We start from the raw sequence: 23,586 nt of genomic DNA on the forward strand, positions 1-23,586 counted from the left end.
TAAGGTGTGTTTTTATTATTTACTACTAAATCATGAGAAAAAAACAATGTTCACATAGTGTGTTTGTGTGTGTGTGTGTGTGTGTGTTACTGTTTCTCATAGCGACATATTAATAAAACAACTGTGCTGCTCTCAATCTTGTCAACTGGCAATTCGTTCAACAGTGGAACACTTAGCTTTATGTGGCACCCTGAAAGCCCAACTTAATTAAAGTCTTTTTATTAGTAGATTCTTCAAGGCCTTAAAATCATGTAGTTACCCCCTGGGTTGATTTGAGTTTTTCTGACAACATGCAGGAAACGAAATCTTTGCTCCTCTGACACCAACTTAATTAACTCCCTTATCCACCTGAGGAGTGTGATGTAAATGAGTTGTCCCGCTTTGTAGTGCAGATACCCTCTCTGATTAACATAGGACAGATAACCTCTCACTTTCATTAAAAGTGTGGGGACAGAAATACAAGTGGGAAGAGAGAGTTAGGACAGCGGGAAAATTATGTTTAACTTCTTCTGTACAGCCGTTTCTGTGCCTCTAATAGTTTAAAAAATAGAAATGGAAATAATTTATGTAAGCATAAGACCAGGTGAGTATACATGTGACAGTATACTGTATATGATGAAAGACTCTTTGTTTCTATTTTATGTAAAAATTGCCATTTTAATCATATTTTGTCTGAGGAGGATCCATCCTTAGGGGAAAACCTAGGTCTGCTGCTAGTTTCAGTCCAATGCAATTAAACTGCAAACATAAAAATGTTTTTGATAAAAATATAATATTAATGTGGCACTTAACAGTAATGCAACATATTGTTTGTGGGTGGTTAAGTTTAGGCAACAAAAACAAGATTGTAAATGTAATTGTTTAAAGACTTAAGTGAGTGTGAATTTTTGTCTGTAAAAGCAAACTTTAGATTAATGTTAATATCAACTATAAACTATTTGCTTGCAATCAGGTTCCTCACAAAAATATATATGTGATTGCTGGGTAGTTGCATAGAAACATAATTTGTAAGAGACAGGACTGCATAGGACTGATTATCCACAGCAAAGTTATTTGGATATTTTCCTTAAACCTAACCTTCTTTACATAGTACTTAAACTTAGTGTGTTTTCATCCCTAAACCCAACTAAACCAGTAATTACAGATAAAGAAATGAGGTGGTACACCAGCTGCCATGTTAGTGCAGCCTCAAAACATGGCAGGTGCCATGTGGGAGCTAAATTAGAGGGTGTTGTTACATATTGTCAATTGTCCATGCAGACATATTGTTTCCGTCATTTGTAGTATATTGCGGTTTTCTCAGAGCACTGTGCTTGATTATGAGTATATGATTGTTTCTTGTAATGTCTTGAATAGCAAACCTTTCATGTGGTCATTTCTGGCTGAATGGTGGTATGTGCAGAATTGAGCTAAAATGTTTTTTCTGACAGTGTTGAGGAGTTTTTTGAACTGAGGGATATATTTGCTAAAATCTTAAGACTTTACAGTGAAAAACATTTTTTATATATATATATGAGTCAGTGAGCTATATGTGCATACTTTAAAGGAAAACACATGTCAGCATAAGGTTTAAACTCTTTACCAAGTTCTGTATCATACATGCCATTTTTGTGCCTGGAGCTAAAAGGGTGCAATTTCAATAGAAACATGCTCTTCATGTGCACTTTCAGAAATTGCTTATGAGGAGAATTGCAAATGAGGAGTTGAAATACAGAAGAGACTTTTTATTTCAAAATAGCAATGGAACATAGCTATAGAACATACAATACAATGTAATCCAAATAAACAAGACCCAAATCTGTATATTTTTTTCACCCACAGTCATACTGTGAAGTGCAGACTGAATACATTCTTGATAGCACGATAGCTCATTCACAAAGAGATACTGAAGGTTGCAGTGTGTACAGCAGTTAGAGGAATAGCTATCTGACCTTTAATGGATGCTTCTTGTGAGGCTTTATTTTGCACAATCAGCAGGGCACCTCTGGACCAGGAGATGTTGATACACAAGCACTGCCTGACTTTAAGGATTGATGTGCCTGGAAAACATTTTGACATTTCATAGATTTGGGTATGATAGGCTGCGCTAAAGCTGAAAAGCTGTTATAAATACAGAGGAAAGCACAGCTGTCAAAGCTGCTACTGGAGCATTTTATTAAATCCTTTTCTCAACCAAAATTAGAGACTTCTCCCACCCAAAACCTGCCTACTGTGTGTCATATGGCATTTATGGAGTTTTCAAAGATGTGCAAGTTCCCCATGTTGATGTATTAATGCACTGTTAATAAATTGGGTGGTTCCTTTCTTCTTTAGCATGAAGGAAACAGCTTCTATGATTTCCAAATAGCATTTCAGATAGAATTCCATAATGGCAAGTACCCACATGCACTTGTACTCAGTCTGGACAAAAGTTGTACTGCAACATCCCTAGTTTAATGCCATGTTGGCTCTGTTCTCTTTTCTGCTTTTTCTCTGTTGCATCACCATCTAATAACAATTCTCCATCTATGATAAAATGTAGATCAAACTGTAGTGAAGCAATGAGAAAATAACAATGCACTTGTTCTAGTTTCCATAGCAACCACTTATTCATTCTCCATCATCTCATAATGTAATGGGAAACACAAATCAATGTTACTGCTTGCTGGACACAAACCTATTCTCTGTGTTTTTATTCTTCCTTCAGTAATCCGTTTGTTCTTATTACAGCTTGATTGTTGTGCCAGAGTACAAATAGTATTGAAATTGGCTAACTGGTAGTAGAACACCTTCCAAACAAGCAATTAGTCCAAGCTACAGACTACTGATATATGTGCAGCAACACACATAATTTAATGTCCCTGGTTCATCAATTTCTTGATTACAGCAAATAGAAAAGGGTTTGCTTGTAACTATTGTATACTTTTAACTGAAAACCTTTAACTTGAATTTAGGTCTTAGCCTCCATTCTCCTTGTCCATGGAGGATACTACTCCTTATGTCTCATGTTGAACCTATAGCCAAGCATCTCAAGGATAATGGGTGCTGTGGTGAACATCAGTTTGTTGTCTTAGTGATGGTCATTTTATGGATTGCTCATAGTGCTGCATTCACATTTTCTAGTAGATTTTCAGAAGGTACTTTTAGTCTTGGTATTGGCCACAGAGGTTCTAGGTGATCTTCAATGTCAGGTCAACTGCTCTTGCTTAAAGTTTTCTTATTATTATTGGGGCTTGGAACATGGAACTTGTGGGGATGATGATATTTCACCCCTTTGCCGTAGTATTTGTATTGTTCCTTATCAGGGCGTAGTTCTGATAGCAGGTACTTCTTGCGGATATCACAAAACTGAGCTACTAGTTGTTTTGATGTCAGTCTGCGTTGGGTTTCAAAGTTTCTATAGGTCGCACATCCACATATAATCCCTCACACTGGGGTTAGAAGAAAAAGCACCACCTTCAGTGATCCAGCTGCTTTTCCAGATGTGTGAAACAATTTGCCTCAGTGGCTAAGTGGCTCATAGAGATTAACACTGTTATCTTCCAACAACACATGTAGCATAGAATATAACTCAGAGGATTTATATTAAAAGACTGCAACTTAACCATTTCTGCTGGATGTTTTTTTCATGATAATGATTTCACTTATTTGCTTTAATTCTCTCGGATGGAGAGTTGCATTTAATTATTTATGACATTATAAAAAAAACTAAAATTACTAAGTTTACTGACACATGGAGAGTAAGGGATGGAAAGAGGTGAAATTTAGGGCAATTTAATTTAATAAAATAATTTATTTATTTTTCCTATAGTTTAAAGAATGTGTAAATATGTATGTGTCATTGTTTCAATATATATGTTTTAGTTTTTGTATGTGTGTGTCCTACCCTATCTGTACAGTGCAGCTAAAACTGGCTAAATGCCAGGTGTATCAAAAAATTTGCATTCCAGCAGCCCTGCTTTAAATATCCCAGCCAGTTTAATCAGCACCTTCCCATTGTGACACAAATACCTACATTCACAGGCATTGGTGCTTGCAATCCCAATATTCTGAGCTGGAGTCACAACAATAAGTACAATCCACAGTTAATGAGTAAAAAAAGACTGTTTCCAAAACAAGTCACACGTAAAATCATAGTCTTTAAATTATGGTCTAAAGTTTGATGATGATGTTAAATGTTGTATGTAATAAAATCAGTAGAATTTGCAGCACACAATGGAACACATTTTTTTATCATCAAATGTAATACATTTTATAAAAATAACAACTTGTGTTTTAATCATACCTATGATAAGAGGAATAAAGTAATAATAATTTGATCATTAATGCATTTCTGTTACATGTAACTGTACAAATGATTTTGTGTACTATCTACTAGTACTATCTACTTTTGTCTACTATCTATCATCTTTGTCTTGTGCCTTTCCTGCTTGCTTTTTCCTGATTGACATTAATGACTTAATGATGAAACCTGCTTACGAAGTGTATTACAACAAAGGGGTTTGACATCATGACAAATCCAGTCGCCAAAATAAAGAAGCTGATTCCAACTTCTGTGAAATAAATACTACAAAATACTCATAAAAAATACATTATTATCAGTTTGGTGTAGTAATTAGACATTCGTTACTGTATAGTGTTGCTGCTACATTGAAAAAATATATACTCAGAAATAAAATGCACCCAGACCCTGTATTTCATCACATTGTTATCTAGTGCATTAAACACTTTTACCTCTTCCATACACTGAGAATAGCGTGAAGTGATACTTGATAAAAAGTAAATTTTTAAATACTAGACACAGCTAAATTGAAATAACAGTAGTTTTTAATCGTCATCTTTGCATTTTATTTTCATAGTCTGTCATTATTTTATGGCGGCATAGTCACCAAACCCTCTCATTAACCCCGGTGCTGACAGAACACTCAGTTCCTAACTCGAAATGAGTGCTAGGATTATTATTAGAAAATGACTTGTGACAATGCAAATAAAATTTTATGTACCACAGTTGTGTAAAAAAACGTAAGAAGAACTAAAAATGCATGTTTAGTAAATAATTATTAATTTTATCCATTTTTAGACGCAAACAATTTTTAGTCTGGAAATATATGTATAGAAATTTAGTTTGTTTAATTAATTTATATATACAAAGTATTTTGATTATATCATCATATATTCCTTAATTCAGTATAGGCTTATGGTGCCTTATATTGAGTAGGTTCCCTTTTGCCGCCAGAACAGCTCTGACCCATCCTTCAATGTGTCGGAGATGATTCTTTTAGTCCTCTAACATGCAAGGTGGGGCCTCCTTGCAGCTTACTCAGACAGTGCATCTTGGTCTCAACATTTAACCAGATGAATAGTGTACACATACTTGAATGTCCACATAAGTTAAAACAGGATTCATCAGACCAGACCACTTTTTTACATTGCCCCTTGTTCCAGTTCTGATGCTCACATGCACATTGTAGGTACTTTTGTTGAGGACACAAATCAGCATTGGTACTCTGACTGTTCTGCAGCAACCAGCTCTATTTGACACCTTTCTATCAGAACCAGCACCAACTTTTTCAGTAATATGAGCCGCATTAGTTCTACTGGATATAGTCATGCATCAGTGAGCCTTAGTCACCCATGACCCTGTGGCTAGTTCACCAGTTTTCCTACCTGGCACCACTTTTGGTAGTTTTTGGTAGATTGTAGTCTAGCACCTCATTGTGTTTGATCACATGATCACTGCATGGCCCCCTAATTCAGATCAGTGCTGGTAGATCATGGTGAAAACCTGTAATAAACCCAAACTGCTGTCCAAACTACATGTGTGGTTGCTGCAGTCAAAATGTTTACATTGATGAAAACAAAATACAAGCTTTTTCTCACTATAGCCACAAACAGTTCAACATACTGTATCCAGTCACCATGCTTGGTTACATGTCCTGCAGTATCACTCTTCTCACTTTCTTACATCAGGGCTATTAAACAAGAGTCTAGTTCTCATCAAACCAAGGCTCAGTGAAGTCTGAAAATGTTCATTAATATCTGTTTTCAGGTTAGAGAACTTTTACACTAAAAAGTCATTGTTACCAGAGAGTGATCCATCCACCTCTGGTTACTGGATTGACCCAGTACAATGATTGTGCTTGCAACACTGACAGGGCATTGATAGTGTGTTGTGTGCATGATGCAATGAAAATGCAGAGTTTAACTTACAGTTCAAAGAGCTGCAGATGTTCAAAGATTTGCCAGGACAACGTGGTAAGCATGGGGTTTTTGGACAGGTTTCTAAGGGACAGAATAAAAATGAGACAAATGTGAGGAGCTTCATTTCAAAATGACAAAAGGAGCTCATAAGGAGTTACTGTTTGTAAGTATACAAGAGTTTTAATTTCATGTCATTCACACACATACAAAGCATTAATAACGGTGTCTACTGCAGATTCTGTTACAGTCTGGACCAATGATACTTTGCATTTTTTAATAATAACATTATCTCCTAAGCACACTTCTGCACTTTAATTCAAAGTTTTTTTTTTTATTCAAATATCATAATTATGTGCAACCATGTCAAACTTTTAAAAATTGTTATAAACATTCTAATAAAGTTAAAACGTTCTAATAGGAAATAAATATGTTTTTATTATAGTTCTACCTTAGCATCCAGGTTTTGGACTATGCTGCCATCCCATTATTTGCTAGCATTACACATAGTACTAACAAAGACAATAATCTGGACAGATATTAATATTAAAATATTAAATATTAAATTAATTGAACTTTAAACAATCACAAGTTATTTCTCCTCTCAGCAACACACAACACAAACGCCATCTCAATGGCAACATAAAGCAAGCCAACTGCTCAAACTGGCATGTAGAGTAACAGGAAACACATTGGAATCTACACCACCTCACTGTCTTCAACAATGAGATTATTAAACCCGTGTCAATATGTATGTGTGTATGTAATACCTGCAATATAATTACACAGAGGATCAATATTAATTTGAGTATCAGATTGAGTTTCACATCCAGGAACCTCCCCCATTACTGTGTATTGTCACACAAATGCTTATTTTGAGTTTAAATCAGTTCTTTTGACTAAATTTGGGAGGAACTTGACTGGTGCCTAACTCTAACCTTATTTAATCCTGATGTTTTTGTGGCAAACCCTTAACCCGAAAAACACCTATATTAGGATGTTTAGAGCTTGGCTTTATTGTGCCGACCATTTTGTTGTGTGAAGCCAAAAGGGTTACAATTTCAACAGACGCCTTCCTCCCTAGATGACAGCCCTAGATGACATTTTTAACAGTTCATTGGGTTGGATGAAAGGGTAGGGACATGCAGCCTTTAGCCCTTTATCCCCTGTGCCATTTACTTCATTGTTGAAACACATCCATCAGCCACATTGTGTTCCATCATGTTCTTTTGTCACTATAGACACACACACAATGTTGTTCATTTTGTCTGCAAAAATGCTCCTTTGGGTTCAAAAATTCGTCCTCTCTTCTGATGTTGCTGTAATTCTTCTTTGAAATTGACTTCTTTAGGAAAAACACCTTGAAGCTGTCATTGCAATTTTTAGGCATACTCACACATCGATGGGTGAGCTGCAATGCAGCTGGCCAATGCTAACCAGGAGGAACTAAGTTGGGGTTTAGTGTCTTTCTCCAGGACACTTTGACATGTGACCGGAGAAGCTGGGGATCAAACCAGCAACTGGGGGATTGGTGGATGACCGCTTTACCTCCTGCGCCACAGTATTCCAACCCAAAATCAAGCTTCCTTGACCCCTCCCCTGCCCACAAAACCTGCAACAATGGTTAGACAATAAAGAGTGCTGCTGCCTCAGTAATGACCCACCCAGCGCAGGCCTCCAGCCCATCTTGTTAGCTTTAAAGATAAACTGGAGCAGAACCAGGCCTCAAAAACACTGGCCAAGGTGCTGGAGGGGCACAAGCAAAAAGTAATATGAGGTACATCATTTTAGATGTCTCCTGCTTTGGATTTGATTATTGTGAGTGGTAGATGCAAAATATTCCATTAGAACTGAATACTAGAACTATTCAATGGCTTTCGTCTTGTCTCTTCGGGGGTCACCACAGCAGAAAGTGTTCCTGCACATTGGGTTGGCATATGGGGGGGCACACCTGGTGGATTGGGATTCAAGCCTGCATCTTGATCCAATGGTCTATTACTGAGCCATCAGACCCCCTACTGACTGCTAGAACTATTACTACTTAGAAACGTAAATTATTTGTTTGTATTTATGTCCGCATGTTGATTTGGCACAGTGTTTACGCCAGATGCCCTTCCTGATGCAACCCTCCCCAATTTCTACCGGGCTGGACTGAAACTGCACAGCTTGGAAGGGGAAAGGGCTGTTAGGGGTTCAGTGTTTTGCCCAGAGACACTTCAACATATAGCCGGGCCGGGGATCGAACCACTGACCCTGTGGTCTGTGGACAACTGCCTTTACCAACTAAGCTACAGCCGAAAAACAAACTTGTGATCAGGTTTACTGTAAACTGATTTATATGATTTACGTAATTTATATTGAGAGTGGATTCAGTGGCTGATCAGCAATTCTTTGACCATTTTTTGTACCAGTATAAAGTTGCATTTTAAACAGCTTACATGACAAACCTCCAGTGCTCATGTAATGTCTAAAACTAGGCAGGAGGCTGCATGTCAAAGTGTCTTTTGCAAGCAAGAGACTGAACCCCTAACTTACTATGTGTTTCCATTGAGTGCAAACCAGCTGCAGAGCTCCCCATCAGTGTATGATTGTCTGTGTGAATAGGTGAATGAAAATCAGTGCAAAGTGGTTTCGGTACCAATAAGGTAGAAAAGTGCAGAACATTTACACTTTGCAAAGAGAACCCAATAAAACAAATTTCACTATTCCATTTATTGTGGAAAATTATCAAATCAAATAATTTTGCCAAATTTTTTTGGCAAAAGTAAATTATTTATTTTGATTTTCATGTATTTTAACCTTTTCCTATAAATGGTAGTATCACAATTTGGCCCTGCTTTGCTGCCTCTGGAACAGGACAATGTGGCAACCCTGATAATTCGGAGTTGCACAAGCCAGTTCCAAGGAAAATATCAAGTCATGTCAATACACAAACTTAAAATCATCAGAAGGTCGGCACTTATTCTGTCAAAGACTAGTCAAAACAGAACAAATATACAGTTTTAGAATAGCTGACAATGCTACAGAAAAACTGTAGAAAGACTTAAGGCAGAAAATTTGTGCAAGATGTTGGCCAACCAACATAATGAATATGTGTATATTTTTTGGTTTCCTATATCTAGTTTTAGAAACTATGTTACTAAACTATGTTATGGTTTCACAGTAATAGAGAAAAAGGTTCACCAAAATGTACATTTTTTTTGCAACTAATAATCACTAATACGGTTTCAGTGCAAATAACTAAATTAAAGCTTGATGTCTTGAGAAGATTAGATAATTGAGTTTTTATTTTATGTTAATCATATTACTGGTGATGGAATCGTTTAAAAGACTTATAATGCAACATCTGCTCTAGACCTGGAAAAATGCTCACAAACACGCACACACCCACAGATGCACTGGGACATGTATTTAATCAGAGCAGAAGCTACTATATTTTTTTTTTCTATCAGGGCTATTGTTTAGTGTCACACAATTAGAGCAGTTAAAAGTGATTGTTGTCCTTTTCAGCAGAGTCGTCAGTAAGCAAAGTTGGACCACAGGAAGAAATAGAGGGACAGAAATAGAAAAATACAGAGTGAAAGGCAACAGAACCAAAGGGAGAAGATGAAAAATGTGGAGAAAAAGGTGAGACTGATGGTGAGAATGAGAGAGAGACTCAAGGGAGACGTGGTTTCTTTTCAGAGTCACCTTGAAGAGAAGATATTAAACACGCACTCACACAAACACACTGTGATAATTATTTTCAAAACATTAGTGTATTATGAAGACATGAATGTCTGTGGCATGTCAGGGGAATGATGCAGCTCTCCAAAATAGTTATCTTGATTGTATCTGACTGAAACACTGTTTAACAGGCCTGAAACACTGCAGTGCTTTGCTTCCATTTTATGTGTTTGCATTTAGTTTTACACAACACTTCTACATAGGAAACTGTTGTTATTCGTACTGCATTACATTTAGCAGACAGTTGCATTGTCTCTCAACAAAACAAAATTTTGTACCCTTTATAAGAGTGAGTTAGTTTTAGCTGTGTACACACAATTGAGTTTTTGTATTTGATGGTTTAAAAAGGCAGTATTATATTATATGACAAATTTATTATATTATATGACTTTTATGATATAATATAATAAAATATATGTAATATATTTTCTATATATTTATTAAATGTTCATTTTATGACATAGTCTCCTGTGTCATTACTATATTTTAAGTTGTGAAGAAAGGAAGAGAGAGAAAAAAAAACATCTGCCTTCCTGCTCTTTAAAAGATCAGCAATGGCCACTGAAAAACCCATGTTGATCAACCACTAGTTGTAAGTGACAAATGTTCTGGGTTCTGGGATCAAAATGAGAGGCTTTGTCAGTCCAAATCAGACATACTGTATAATCTCTCAAGCATGGCCCTGAGATGGACTGTCCAGTGACCTGTCCAGGATTTACCCCACCTGATACCCAATGGTTAGGGTCCAGATTCTAACCCTGGGTCTTCTATCTTTAAATCACCAGCACTAACGATTCCATCACTGTGCTGCCTAATTTTTTGTTACATTCTGACAATATTATCATAGATTTGGATAATTTGGTAACATTTAAAGGCTGTATAAACGTGATCAAAGCAGGAATGGCAGTTGGTGGCATAAGTGTCGGCAGTCAATTTGGTAAATTTAATCAATGTTATTAACTTTTTTAACCCAAACTTTGGTGTTTCTTTCAACTATTTTTAGTGCCATTGGCTGTAACAATGACAATGAAGATCCAGTGCACGGTATCCACCTTCTGGATACCGTGCACTGGGGTGCAGGCAGTCATCTACCAACCCCTTCTCCTCTGGCCACATGTCAAATTGTCTTTGAGCACTGAACCCCACCTTGGTTGCTCCCGGTGAGTGTTGGCCAGCCACATAGCAGCTCCCCCATCAGTGTGTGAGTGTGTGTGTGATTGTGAAATGAAGAGTGTGAATAGGTGTATGACAAGCAGTGTAAAGTGCTTTGAGTACCAATAAGGTAGAAAAGCGCTATATAAGTGCAGACCATTTACAAAGGCATCTATTGTGCCTTCTTCTATACCATATGATGATAACTGGCAATAATAAATGTAAATAAAAACTTATTTTTATGAGTTTCATGTAATGAAAATCTAATTTATTATTCCTTTACAACTACGATATACAGGTTGAAAAACACACTTTTTGAATAGCTTTCCATCTCCACACCAAATGATTGTTCTGTCACACTATGAGCTGTGTATGTGGAAAAAAAAGACAAACTCTCCCTTGCCATGAGTAACATGCATGTGATTCTTATTTATGAGATCTTTGAGCCCATTGGGACCAGACTACGCCCAACACAAGCTGATGACTCATTCTTCATGTTCATGTTTGCTCTCACCCCTCAGGGAGGTGGATGTTTGTGTATATGCATAAGCTTGCTTCACTCGGACACTCACCATTTACATATGAACATCACTCTTCATATGTCATCTCAGTGTTTCTTTGACAAAATCTTTTCATTCATGATATTCACACATGCCACACACATGTCAGGCGTGCAAACACACGTAAGTTCGGACAATATTGACTACTTTTACTCAAGGGGCAATCTAAGTTTCAGAACATTGCTGTGCTAAATAATTTCTGTGAAGGTTTAACTGGGGCTGGACTTCAAAGAGCCCAAGGAATGCAACCACAAGGGGACACAAGCCAGTGTCTTCTTGTGCCAGTCCCAAGTCTGGATAAATACAAAGTGTTGTGTCAGGAAGGGGATCCGACATAAAACACATGCCAAATAAAAAATGCAAATCATGACTTTCACAACGAAAATAACTTCCATACCGCATTGGTCGGGGCTCGGGTTAACAACGACCGCCACCGGTGCTGTTGACCTACAGGATACCGGTAGAAATTGAGATACTGTTGGTCGAAGAAGAAAAGAGGAAGGCAATCAAGGAAAAGAGAAAGGCATAGGCAAATAGAAAAGAGAAAAGGTAAGAATGTAGGACTGACAATAGGAACTTTGAATGTTCGGACTATGAAAGGGGAGGCTAGAGAGCTGGTCGACATGATGCAGCAAAGGAAGGGGGATATACTGTGTGTCCAGGAGACCAGGTGGAAAGGTAACGAGGCTAGAAGCTTTGGAGCATGGTTCAAGTTGTTTTACCACAGGTCAGAAAGGGAAGACAAATGGAGTAGGAGTTATCCTGAAAGAGGAGTTTGTGAGGAATGTTCTAGAGGTGAAAAGAGTATCAGACAGGGTGATGAGTCTGAAGCTGGAAATTGAAGGCGTGATGTTCAGTGTTAGTGGTTAACCCCCACAGGTAGGATGTGAGTTAGAAAAGAAGGAGAAATTCTGGAGTGAGTTAGATGAAGTGATTCAGAGCATCCCCAGAAGTGAAAGACTGGTGATTGTTGCAGATTTAAATGGACATGTAGGTGAAGGGAAAAGAGGTGATGAGAATGTGATGGTGTGGTCTTCGGGACAGGAACGCAGAAGGACAGTGTTAGACTTTGCAAAGAGGATGGAAGTGGCTGTAGTGAAAACTTTCTTCCAGAAGAGGCAGGAATATGGGTGACATACAAGAGAGGGGGTAGAAGCACTCAGGTGGGCTACATCTTATGTAGACGTTGTAATCTGAAATAAATCAGTGACTGCAAAGTATGGGTAGGGGAGAGCGTAGCTAGACAACACAGAATAGCGGTGTGTAAAATGACTCTGGTGGTGAGAAAGATGAAGAGGACTAAGGCAGAGCAGAGGACGAAGTGGTAGAAGTTGAAAAAGGAAGAATGTTGTGTAGTTTTCAAGGAGGAACTGAGACAGACTGTAGTCTGGAGGAGAATCGTACTGGTACCTATTTTTAAGAACAAGGGAGATGTGCAGAGCTGTGGCAACTACAGAGGAATAAAGCTGATGAGCCATAAAATGAAGTTGTGGGAAAGAGTAGTTGAAGCTAAGCTAAAGGCAGAGGTGAGCATTTGTGAGCAGCAATATGGTTTTATGCCTAAAAAGAGTACAACAGATGCAGTATTTGCTTTAAAGATGCTGATGGAGAAGTACAGAGAAGGTCATACGGAATTGCATTGTGTCCGCTGTGGTATTGTATGAGGAAGGCTGGATTGGCAGAGGAGTATGTAAGAGGGGTGCAGGACATGCACGAGAGCGATAAGACCGCGGTGAGGTGTGCTGTAGGTGTGACAGAGGAGTTCAAGGTGGAGGTGGTTCTGCATCAAGGATCAGCCCCTTCTTCTTTCCTCTGGTGATGGACAGGCTGACAGATGAGGTTAGATAAGAATCTCTGTGGACTATGATGTTTGCAGATGACATTGTGATTTGTAGTGAGAGCAGGGAGCAGGTGGAGGAAAATCTAGAGAGGTGGAGGTCTACTCTGGAAAACGTAGTTATGAAGTTTAGCCACAGTAAGACAGAAAACATATGTGTGAATGAGAGGGACCCAGGGGGAACAGTGAGGTTACAGGGAGCAGAGGTGAAGAAGGTGCAGGACTTTAAGTACTTAGGATCAACAGTTCAGAGCAATGGAGAGTGTAGAAAAGAGGTGAAGAGGTGTGTGCAAGCAGGTTGGAACGGGTGGAGTAAAGAGCATCAGCGAAAATGACAGTGGTGAGACCAGCGATGTTTTTCGGCTTAGAGACAGTGGCACTGAAGAAAAGACAGGAGGCAGAGCTGGAGGTAGCAGAGCTTAAGATGTTGAGGTTCTCTTTGGGAGTGACAAGGATGGACAGGATCAGGAATGACTACATCAGAGGGACAGATCATGTTAGATGTGTTGGAGATAAAGTCAGAGAGGCTAGATTGAAGTGGTTTGGACTTATTCAGAGGAGAGATGGTGAAAACAGTATATCGGATAAAGGATGCTGAGGTTGGAGCTGCCAGGCAGGAGGTCTAGAGGAAGACCAAAGAGTAAATTTATGAATGTAGTCAGAGAGGACAGGAAGTTAGCTGGTGTGAGAGAAGAAGATGCAGAGGATAGGGTTAGATGGAGGCACATGATTCGCTGTGGTGACCCCTGAAAGGGAACAGCTGAAAAGGAAAAGAAAACTTCAAAGCTATCAAAGGGCCCCTCTATTGCATAGACGGGCCTGTGAGTCATTGTTTTACTGGTCTGTAATTAGGGCCATAAGGTAATAAGGATGTCAAACATAACTTTGCCACTTTGAGCACTTGCAGTGGACATGCAATTTTAGGAATCCATCTTGATCCTCACTGACTTGACAGGTGATGAAATTTACCTTAAAGATACTCTAGCTAGTGGATATGCCGTTAGTGAAAGCTATATTTGACGCTTGTCTCAGATGGCTGCTGTTCATTGTGCTGATGTGGCTTCATTACTTCTATTAACAATACAGCCAAGTTAACAGCGCTATGAGGCAGATTGTTAATTGTTAAGTTAACAATTAACAATTAACAATTCTCATTGCCCCAACTGAGGCTAATCCATTGTGGTGGCACTAATTAAACACAAAATGATGACAAGTCATTCCAACTGGAACACACATGTTAAAGAAGAAAGAAAGAAAAAGGAAAAAACTATGTAAAAAATCTTAAGAAAACCATCCAGTTAACAATAGTGTATAATTAGGAAAATATCTAGATCTGGTACTAATGCAACCATTGGATGTATAAAACAATTATTTAGGAGCAACAGCCCAAACTTCAAATGGGCTTGCTGTCATAGATAAAAAGAAAAACTGATTTGTCAGTTGTATATTCTTTTTACATAATTATTGCTTAATGAATAATTAGCTTAAATTCCAATTAATTCTTTGCTTTTTTATTCTGATCAAGTTCAGTGGTTCTTTGTCTCATCAGCTTTCCAGTAAAACAATTACTAATAAATTTGACAAAAACATGAATAATATTAGTATTGATTGAAGGTAACATCATTAAAATCCCACATGTGTGCATGTGAATAATGTTAAAAGCAACTATATATTTGCAGTGGTGCCACAGAGCTGATCAGCTGTGAATAAGGTTTTGGATTCTGCTCTCTTTACTGCAGAGATGATCAGCAAAGTAGAGTGAAGCTCTAACTATGTCAGGAGAAGGGCTACAATTCCCTCTGCCCTCCACTGCTATAAATGTATACACTCATGGCACTGAAAGGCACTCTTGGTGAAAGAAACTAAATGGCACACATCCTGGAGGCTGTGTATATGAGCATTCCCAGAGCTCTCTATCCCCTCATATGCAGTCCACTCTACATGCAGAAGTGTCTTTTAGAAAGGTCAACATGACTACAATGAGGCTGAAAAGGACAGCCTCATATTTAAATCAGTACACACACACAATGCAAATGTGATAAATCTATGTGTTATTGTGATTTAGAATAAGCATGGAAGCAATGACCATAAGAAGGACAGGGGTATGCGTGTTTACAAGGTTTACAAGTTCCTTATGAAAGGTGTTCAAGTCATTGATGGTATTTAATATAATAGGTTTTATAATGTCAGTTGGTGTTTATAAGCTCTTTTGCAAACTGCCCTTGGTATTTATAAATGTTGCTCCATGTGCCACCAACCACAGATCACGCTGGGTTGGTGGTGAGGATTGCAAGTACTTTTTTAGGTTAGTGTACAAAAAAGCCTGCTCTTTCGACTCCCAGAGGTGCCCAAAGACTTTCTCAGGACCTTACCAAAATGTTCCCAACAGTCCTATGTACTGTACAAACATTGTCAGTCTACAAACAGTTGGGTTTGCTCTTCTACAGTGTACCTAAATCACCCACCGGCTTCAATATTACATGTTTAGGTCATGGCTCTGTTTGGCCCATTGGCAAACTTCTACAACCTGACCAATTACAACTGATTGGATTTGGGGGAACTGAGGGCTTTAATAAGACATAACCTAAAGCAAAACATTTGACACAGAGCTGAATGAGTACTGCTTTATAAGTCAACTAAAAAGCTTTTGAAATTTTAAAGATATTTACATAGAGCCTCAGAATAAAAATATAAACCCAAAATAATGCATAATGTGTGTAACTTATAATGTCCATAATGCAAAACGTACATGGCCACTGGGGAGGGCGGCTATAGCTCAGTTGTTAAGGCAGTTGTCCACGGACCACACGGTAAGTGGTTCGATCCCTGGCTCTGGCTATATGTCGAAGTGTCCCTGGGCAAGACACTGAACCCCTAACAGCCCATTCCCCTCCCCAGCTGTGCAGTGCCCGTCCAAGCTCGGTAGAAATTGGGGAGGGTTGCGTCAGGAAGGGCATCTGGCCAAATCAACATGCGGACAATGATACGCTGTGGTGGCCCTGAACTCACAGGATGAGCTGAAAGGAGAGTAGTAGTACATGGCCACTGGGGCTCAGGAGGAAGAGCAGTTGCCACCGATCCCAGGTTTGTTAGTTAAATTCCTGGCTTTTCCGGTCAGATGTCAAAGTGTCCTTGAGCAAGGCACTAAACCTCAACTTAGTTGCTCCTGGTGAGTGTTTGCCAGCTGCATAACAGCTCCCCATCAATAAGTGAGTGTGTGTGTGTCAGTAAGTGTGAATGAGTGAATGAGAAGCAGTGTAAAGTGCTAAAGATACCAATAAGGGGGAAAAGCAGGCAGGCACTCAGTGCATAGTTAATGCAAGTATTCTAAACTCCACTCATATGACAGATTTTGGTTGCAAATTTGAATTCAAATTGGAGATAACCTTGATTATTTAACTTAACTTCTCCCTGCTCTTCTGTTCCACATCAGATCCATCAAACTTAACTGCACAATAATGTCATCAGTCACTCTTTTTTTAATTTAAGGATAGTTTCATTGACGAAAAAGTCAAACCAGAGTGAAATACATTTCTCTCTAAAGAGTCTGGTTTCACAAAACAGCAAAATAATTTAGTGAATAGAAAATAATAGAAAATGTTCAGTGTCTTGCTCAAGGACACACAGACATGGTACCCGCGGAGCTGAGGATTGAACCAAGTGTGGGATTGGTGGACAACCATTGTAACTCCTTCACCACAGTTCATGGTATTTAGTCACCTTCTTCTTTTTAAGAAGAAATACTTGTTATACAAGTACAAGATGGAATAGTTCATTATTTTGCAGCAGTGTTATGGTTCCTCCTTTATACTGCCAGCATTAAAAAGAAAAAAAACCAAAAACTTTTCACTGCCCTTAAAATGACAAAAACAACGAAAACGACCAAAAAAAAAAGTCTCATGACAAGTTTCTGTCTTACTCAGTTTGCCTGCACTTTTTTTTTATATCGGACTCTCCACAGGGATTCTTATCAAAGCTGCTACAAACACACACATACACACACACACACACACACACACACACACACACACACACACACACACACAGAGTTCTTCATTGAAAACAACTGACAGAACAAGTAGAAAAAATCCATTAAAATTCAAGATTTCTATTTCAAAAGAATTCTAAAACCTAACCTCGGATTCGCTCGGAGATTGGCTGCTCGTGCGGTAAGCGTATTGCGTCACTTCCTGTTTCTGCACACTCTTGGGTTTCTACCGAAGGACTGTTTACTGATTAATTGTAGCTGTTATTTTTACTTAAATGAGTGATTTCTTCACACAAGAATTAATACTTAGTCGTAACATACGCTTGTATTACACAAGCACCTGCTTTTGCAAAACATAACCAGCTAAAGTTTACAAATTCCACATTTCACTTATATTAGCTTCGTTAGCTTAGCAGTTATCCATTAGCAATGGCTTCTCTGTCTCCCTCTGTCTCTCCTTCTCTCACTTGCTCAGTGTGTCTCATGTTCAGTTTTTCCTCTGCCTCCTTTAGTGATAATGGTATATGTAATAAGTGTAAGGTTTTTGCAGCTTTGGAGGCGAGGCTCACGGAATTGGAAGCACGGCTCCGCACCATGGAAAACAACTCAGCTAGTCAGGCCCCGGTAGCTGGTGCGGGCCAACCTAGCGTAGCCCCTGCTAGCTGTCCCCCGGCAGTTCCCGAGCAGCCGGGAAGCCAGTCCGGCTGGGTGACGGTTCGTAAGAGATCTAATGCTAAACAGACGCCCGAGGTTCACCACCAGTCGGTTCAGGTTTCTAATCGATTTTCCCCACTCAGCGACACACCCGCTGAGAAACCAACTCTGGTAATTGGCAGCTCCATAGTCAGAAACGTGAAGTTAGAGACTCCAGCGGCCGTAGTCAAATGTCTTCCTGGGGCCAGAGCGGGCGACGTTGAATCATATTTGAAACTCCTGGCTAAGGATAAACGTAAATACAGTAATATTATTATTCACGTGGGAGTTAATGACGCCCGATTACGCAAATCGGAGGTCACTAAAATGAACGTTGAATCGGTGTGTAACTTTGCCAAAACAATGTCGGACTCCGTAATTTTCTCTGGTCCCCTGCCAAATCTGACCAGTGACGACATGTACACCCGCATGTCGTCATTCAACCACTGGCTGTCTAGGTGGTGTCCAGCAAACGATGTGGGCTACATAGACAATTGGAAACGTTTTTGGGGAAAACCTAGGCTGATTAGGAGAGATGGCATCCATCCTACTTTAGATGGTGCAGCTTTCTTATCCAGAAATATGGCTGGTTTTATTAAACAACCAAGAGTATAACAATCCAGAGTTGAGCCTATGATGCAGAGATCCAGTCCTACACGCCTCTCTGCAGTGTCCTTACAACCGTCACCCCCCCACAACTCCCACATACCTATAGAGACTGTGTCTGTTCCCCGACTAACTAAATTACATAAACTAAAAACGACAACAAGAGGAGTTAATCATGATAACCTAAGAAAAGCTAAGACTACTCCTCTTACAGAACAAAACCCCAAAACTATTAAATGTGGATTATTAAATATCAGATCTCTCTCTTCTAAATCTCTGTTAGTAAATGACTTAATAAGTGATCATCAATTCGATTTATTTTGTCTCACTGAAACTTGGTTGCAGCAGGAAGAATATGTCAGTTTAAATGAGTCAACCCCCCCAAGTCATATTAATTATCATGTTCCTAGAAGCACAGGCCGAGGTGGAGGAGTAGCAGCAATCTTCCATTGTAGCTTATCAATAAACCCTAGACCTAAACATAGTTATAACTCATTTGAGAGCCTTACTCTTAGCCTTTCACACCCAAACTGGAAAACTCAAAAACCACTATTATTTGTTATCGTGTACCGTCCTCCAGTCCCTTACTCAGAGTTTTTGATTGAATTTTCTGATTTTCTAGCTGATTTAGTGCTTAGTACAGATAAAGTCATTATAGTGGGTGACTTTAACATTCATGTAGATGCTGACAGTAACTGCCTGAGCACTGCGTTTAATTCATTATTAGATTCAATTGGTTTTTCCCAAAATGTAAATAAACCCACTCACTGTTTTAGTCACACGTTAGACCTTGTCCTTACGTATGGAATTGAAACGGATAATTTAACAATATGTCCTCACAACTCTCTTCTGTCTGACCATTTTTTAATAACATTTGAATTTACAATAACGGACTATATAGCAGTTAGGGAAAAATTCCACTATAGCAGATGCTTAAGTGAAAAAGCTGTCAACAAATTTAAAGAAATTATTTCTTCATCATTTGCTTCACCATATGTTAATACAATGGAAAGTAGTCTCCTTAATGTAACTCCTGCACAAGTAGATTATCTTGTTGACAATTCTGCAGCCTCACTACGTACAATACTCGATAGTGTTGCCCCTCTAAAAAAGAAGGCAGTAAACCAGCAGAGGCCATCTCCATGGTATAGTTCACAAACACGCAACTTAAAACAGGAAACACGTAAGTTAGAAAGGAAGTGGCGTTCCAGAAAGTTAGAAGAATCTCATTTAGCCTGGAAAAATAGTTTAAAAATGTACAAAAAAGCTCTCAGTGATGCCAGAACAGCATATTATTCATCATTAATAGAAGAAAACAAGAAAAAACCCCGGTTTCTGTTCAGCACTGTAGCCAGGCTGACTAAGAGCCATAGTTCTGTTGAGCCTACTATTCCCTTAACTTTGAGCAGCAATGACTTCATGACCTTCTTTATGAATAAAATTGTAGCTATTAGACAACGAATTCAGCAGATCCTCCCCCCAAAAATTACAGATAGTTCTTCATGTACAGCAGTGCTAGAATCATCGATAAGGCCCCACTCCCTGTTAGACTGCTTTTTACCCATAGATCTCTCTGAGCTAACTTCAATTATTACCTCATCTAAACCAGCAACCTGTCTGCTAGACCCTATTCCAACTAAGCTGCTCAAGGAAGCTTTACCCTTAATAGATACATTCATATTAGATATCATAAATCTATCTTTAGAAACAGGCTATGTACCACAGGCCTATAAGGTAGCTGTAATTAAACCATTACTTAAAAAACCCTGTCTTGACCCAGGTGTTTTAGCCAATTACAGACCAATATCTAATCTCCCCTTTATTTCGAAAATAATTGAAAAAGTAGTCGCAAAACAATTATGTGATCACCTTCATAGGAATAATTTGTATGAAGAGTTTCAGTCAGGATTTAGAGTTCATCATAGTACAGAAACAGCACTGGTAAAAGTCACCAACGATCCAACTATATTGTTACACTAGATGGCATAAGTCTGGCCTCCAGTACTACTGCAAGGAACCTTGGAGTTATTTTTGATCAGGATCTGTCCTTTAACTCACATATAAAACAAATCTCTAGAACAGCCTTCTTCCACCTACGGAACATTGCCAAAATTAGGAGCATCCTGTCTCAAAGTGATTCCGAAAAACTGGTCCATGCATTTGTTACCTCTAGGTTGGACTACTGTAATTCCCTACTTTCAGGATGCCCCAGTAACTCCCTAAAGAGCCTGCAATTAATCCAAAATGCTGCAGCAAGAGTGCTGACTGGAACTAGCAAGAGAGATCATATTTCACCTTCACTAGCTTCTCTCCATTGGCTTCCAATTAAATGTAGAATAGAATTTAAAACCCTGCTTCTTACATATAAAGCTCTGAATGGTCAGGCTCCATCATATTTAGAAGACTTCATAGCACCATATCATCCCAGTAGACCACTTCACTCTCAGAATGCAGGCCTACTTGTGGTTCCCAGAATTTCCAAAAGTAGAATGGGAGGTAGAGCCTTTAGCTATCAAGCTCCTCTCTTGTGGAACCAGCTCCCAGTTCAGATTCGGGAAGCAGACACCCTCTCTACTTTTAAGTCTAGGCTTAAAACCTTCCTTTTTAATAAAGCATATAGTTAGTTATAGTTATGCTGCCATAGGCTTAGACTGCTGGGGGACCCACCCCCCAATGCACTGAGCTCCTTTCCTCCTCTTGACCATCTCTCCTCTCCTCTCATCCCCCAATTGTCACCACTGTATGTCATTAACTCTGTGTGTTCTCTCCCGTAGTTGCCTTTGTCCTCCTCTGTCCCCCTTTCTCTGTCCCTTTCTGCAGGTGTCCCCCGGCTTTGAAGCTGTGTGTCTTCCAGCGTGCAGCTACTGGTCCTACCAATCTGCCCGATGTTTTGTTGTTGCTTTTGTTGCTCTGTTCTTTTCTCTCTCTCCTTTCCACTCACCCCAACCGGTCGAGGCAGATGGCCGTCCACCCTGAGCCTGGTTCTGCTGGAGGTTTCTTCCGTTAAAGGGAGTTTTTCCTCTCCACTGTTGCCTATGGCTTGCTCCAGGGGGAATTGTTGGGTTCTCTTTATATATCTTTATAATCTTGACTTTATTCTGTAAAGTGCCCTGAGATGACTTTGTTGTGAATTGGCGCTATATAAATAAAGTTGAATTGAATTGAATTGAATTAAAGCTCAGTACATCTGTAGAGAACACACACAAACACACACACACTAACACATAAGGTTTCAAAAGCCATCTGCGTATTTTATTATAGAGCTTACAAGTCAATTACAAATACGCTTACCAGCCACTTTATTATAGGTACATCTTGCTATTATGGATCGCCATTTGCGAATAACGGTCTTAATTCTCCAAGTCATAGATTCAACAAAATGCTGGACAAATTCCTTGGAGATTCTGGTCCATATTGACATGTTAGCAAAGTTGCTACAGCTTGTCAACTCCACATACATAATGTAAATCTTCTGTTCTACCTCACCACATAAATGCTCTACTGGATTAAGATCTGGTGACTCTGGAGGCTGTTTGAGTTCAGTTCACTGTTTGTCATGTTCAAGAAACCAGTTTGAAAGGATTTTTAACTTTGTGACATGGTGAGATATCCTGCTAAAAGTAGGCACCAGAAGATGTGTCCACTGTGGTCACAAAGGTGTGGAAATAGAAAAAAACTCAAGTAGGGTGTGGCATTTACATAGCCCTCAGGTACTAAGAGGCAAAAGAGTGCCAAGAAAATATCTCCTTCATCAATAAACCATCACCAGCCTGAACTGTTGATACAAGGCAGGATGGATCCATGTTTTCATGCTATTTACGCCGAATTCTGACCTTACGATCTGAACATTGCAGCAGAAAATTTATACTAATGAGACCAGACAAAGCTTTTCCAATCTTCTGTTGTCCTATTTTTGTGAGATCTTGAAAATCATAGCGTCAGTTTTCAGTTGCCTGACAGGAGTGGCACCAATTGTGGTTTTCTTTTGTTGTAGACCATCTGCTTCTTGAAACAATGTGTTGGGCATTCAATTATGCTTTTCTGCACACTTCATACCTTGTAATGAATGGTTATTTGAATTACTGTTCCATATGCTCACACCAGGTTGGCCATTCTCCTCAGATCTCTGGCATCAACAAGGCATTTTGACTCAGAGAGCTGCCACTCACTGGATATTTTCTCTTTTTGAGACTATTCTCTGTAAACCCTAGACAGGGTTGTGGGTGAAAATCCCAGTAGATAAACAGTTTCTAGAGAATCCAGAACGGTTCTTCTGACACCAACATGTGATAACATGTCATAAATTAACTCTCTTCTTCATTTGGATGCTTGTTTTGAACTTCAGCAGGTCAATTTGTCCACTTTGTAAGTTCAGTGTCTTGCTCAAGGACACTTCAATATGTGACCAAAAGACTTGAACAACTGCAGGATTGGTGGACAATTTCTCTACCTTCCTGAGCCACAGTTGCCCCACAAGGAAGAGAGAAAAATAGAAATGCAAATACACACACACACTATATATATATATATATATATATATATATATATATATATATTGATTCACTGTCACCTTTATTTAGTTACCATTTAGTGTCAATCAAAATGAACAGCTTTAAAAACTTCTTATAATAAACTTCAGTACTTTTGTGGATTTTTCCTGACAGCTTTATGCATTAGTGGAAAATAAAGTTGTCTTTTTGTGAATCAACAGTTCAATGAAAGATGTATCCCAAATACCATTTTCCTGTAGGTAATATTACTAAGTCACAAAACATTTTGTCAATAACACTAAATGTGCAGGAATACTATAGTAAAAGTTAATAAATGCTAGTATTTATGATGTTAAG

At 38.9% G+C, this 23,586-nt stretch overlaps 1 protein-coding gene across 7 annotated transcripts in view; it reads right to left on the reverse strand.

The window, feature by feature from the left end:
- The window catches only part of ntrk3a (neurotrophic tyrosine kinase, receptor, type 3a), a 215,954-nt gene that overhangs the window by 132,453 nt on the left and 59,915 nt on the right, over window positions 1-23,586 (reverse strand). For 5 of the 7 annotated variants that reach the window (XM_067502388.1, XM_067502387.1, XM_067502385.1 and 2 more), the window contains exon 4: window positions 6,190-6,261. In XM_067502388.1, the coding sequence (XP_067358489.1) occupies window positions 6,190-6,261 (72 nt within the window). Of the gene's footprint in view, window positions 1-6,189; window positions 6,262-12,012; window positions 12,091-23,586 lie in introns of all 7 variants that reach the window. The other 2 variants (XM_067502390.1, XM_067502391.1) reach the window with 2 other exon arrangements.

Source organism: Channa argus, chromosome 4 (genome assembly GCF_033026475.1).
Source record: "Channa argus isolate prfri chromosome 4, Channa argus male v1.0, whole genome shotgun sequence".
Lineage (NCBI taxonomy): Eukaryota > Metazoa > Chordata > Actinopteri > Anabantiformes > Channidae > Channa > Channa argus.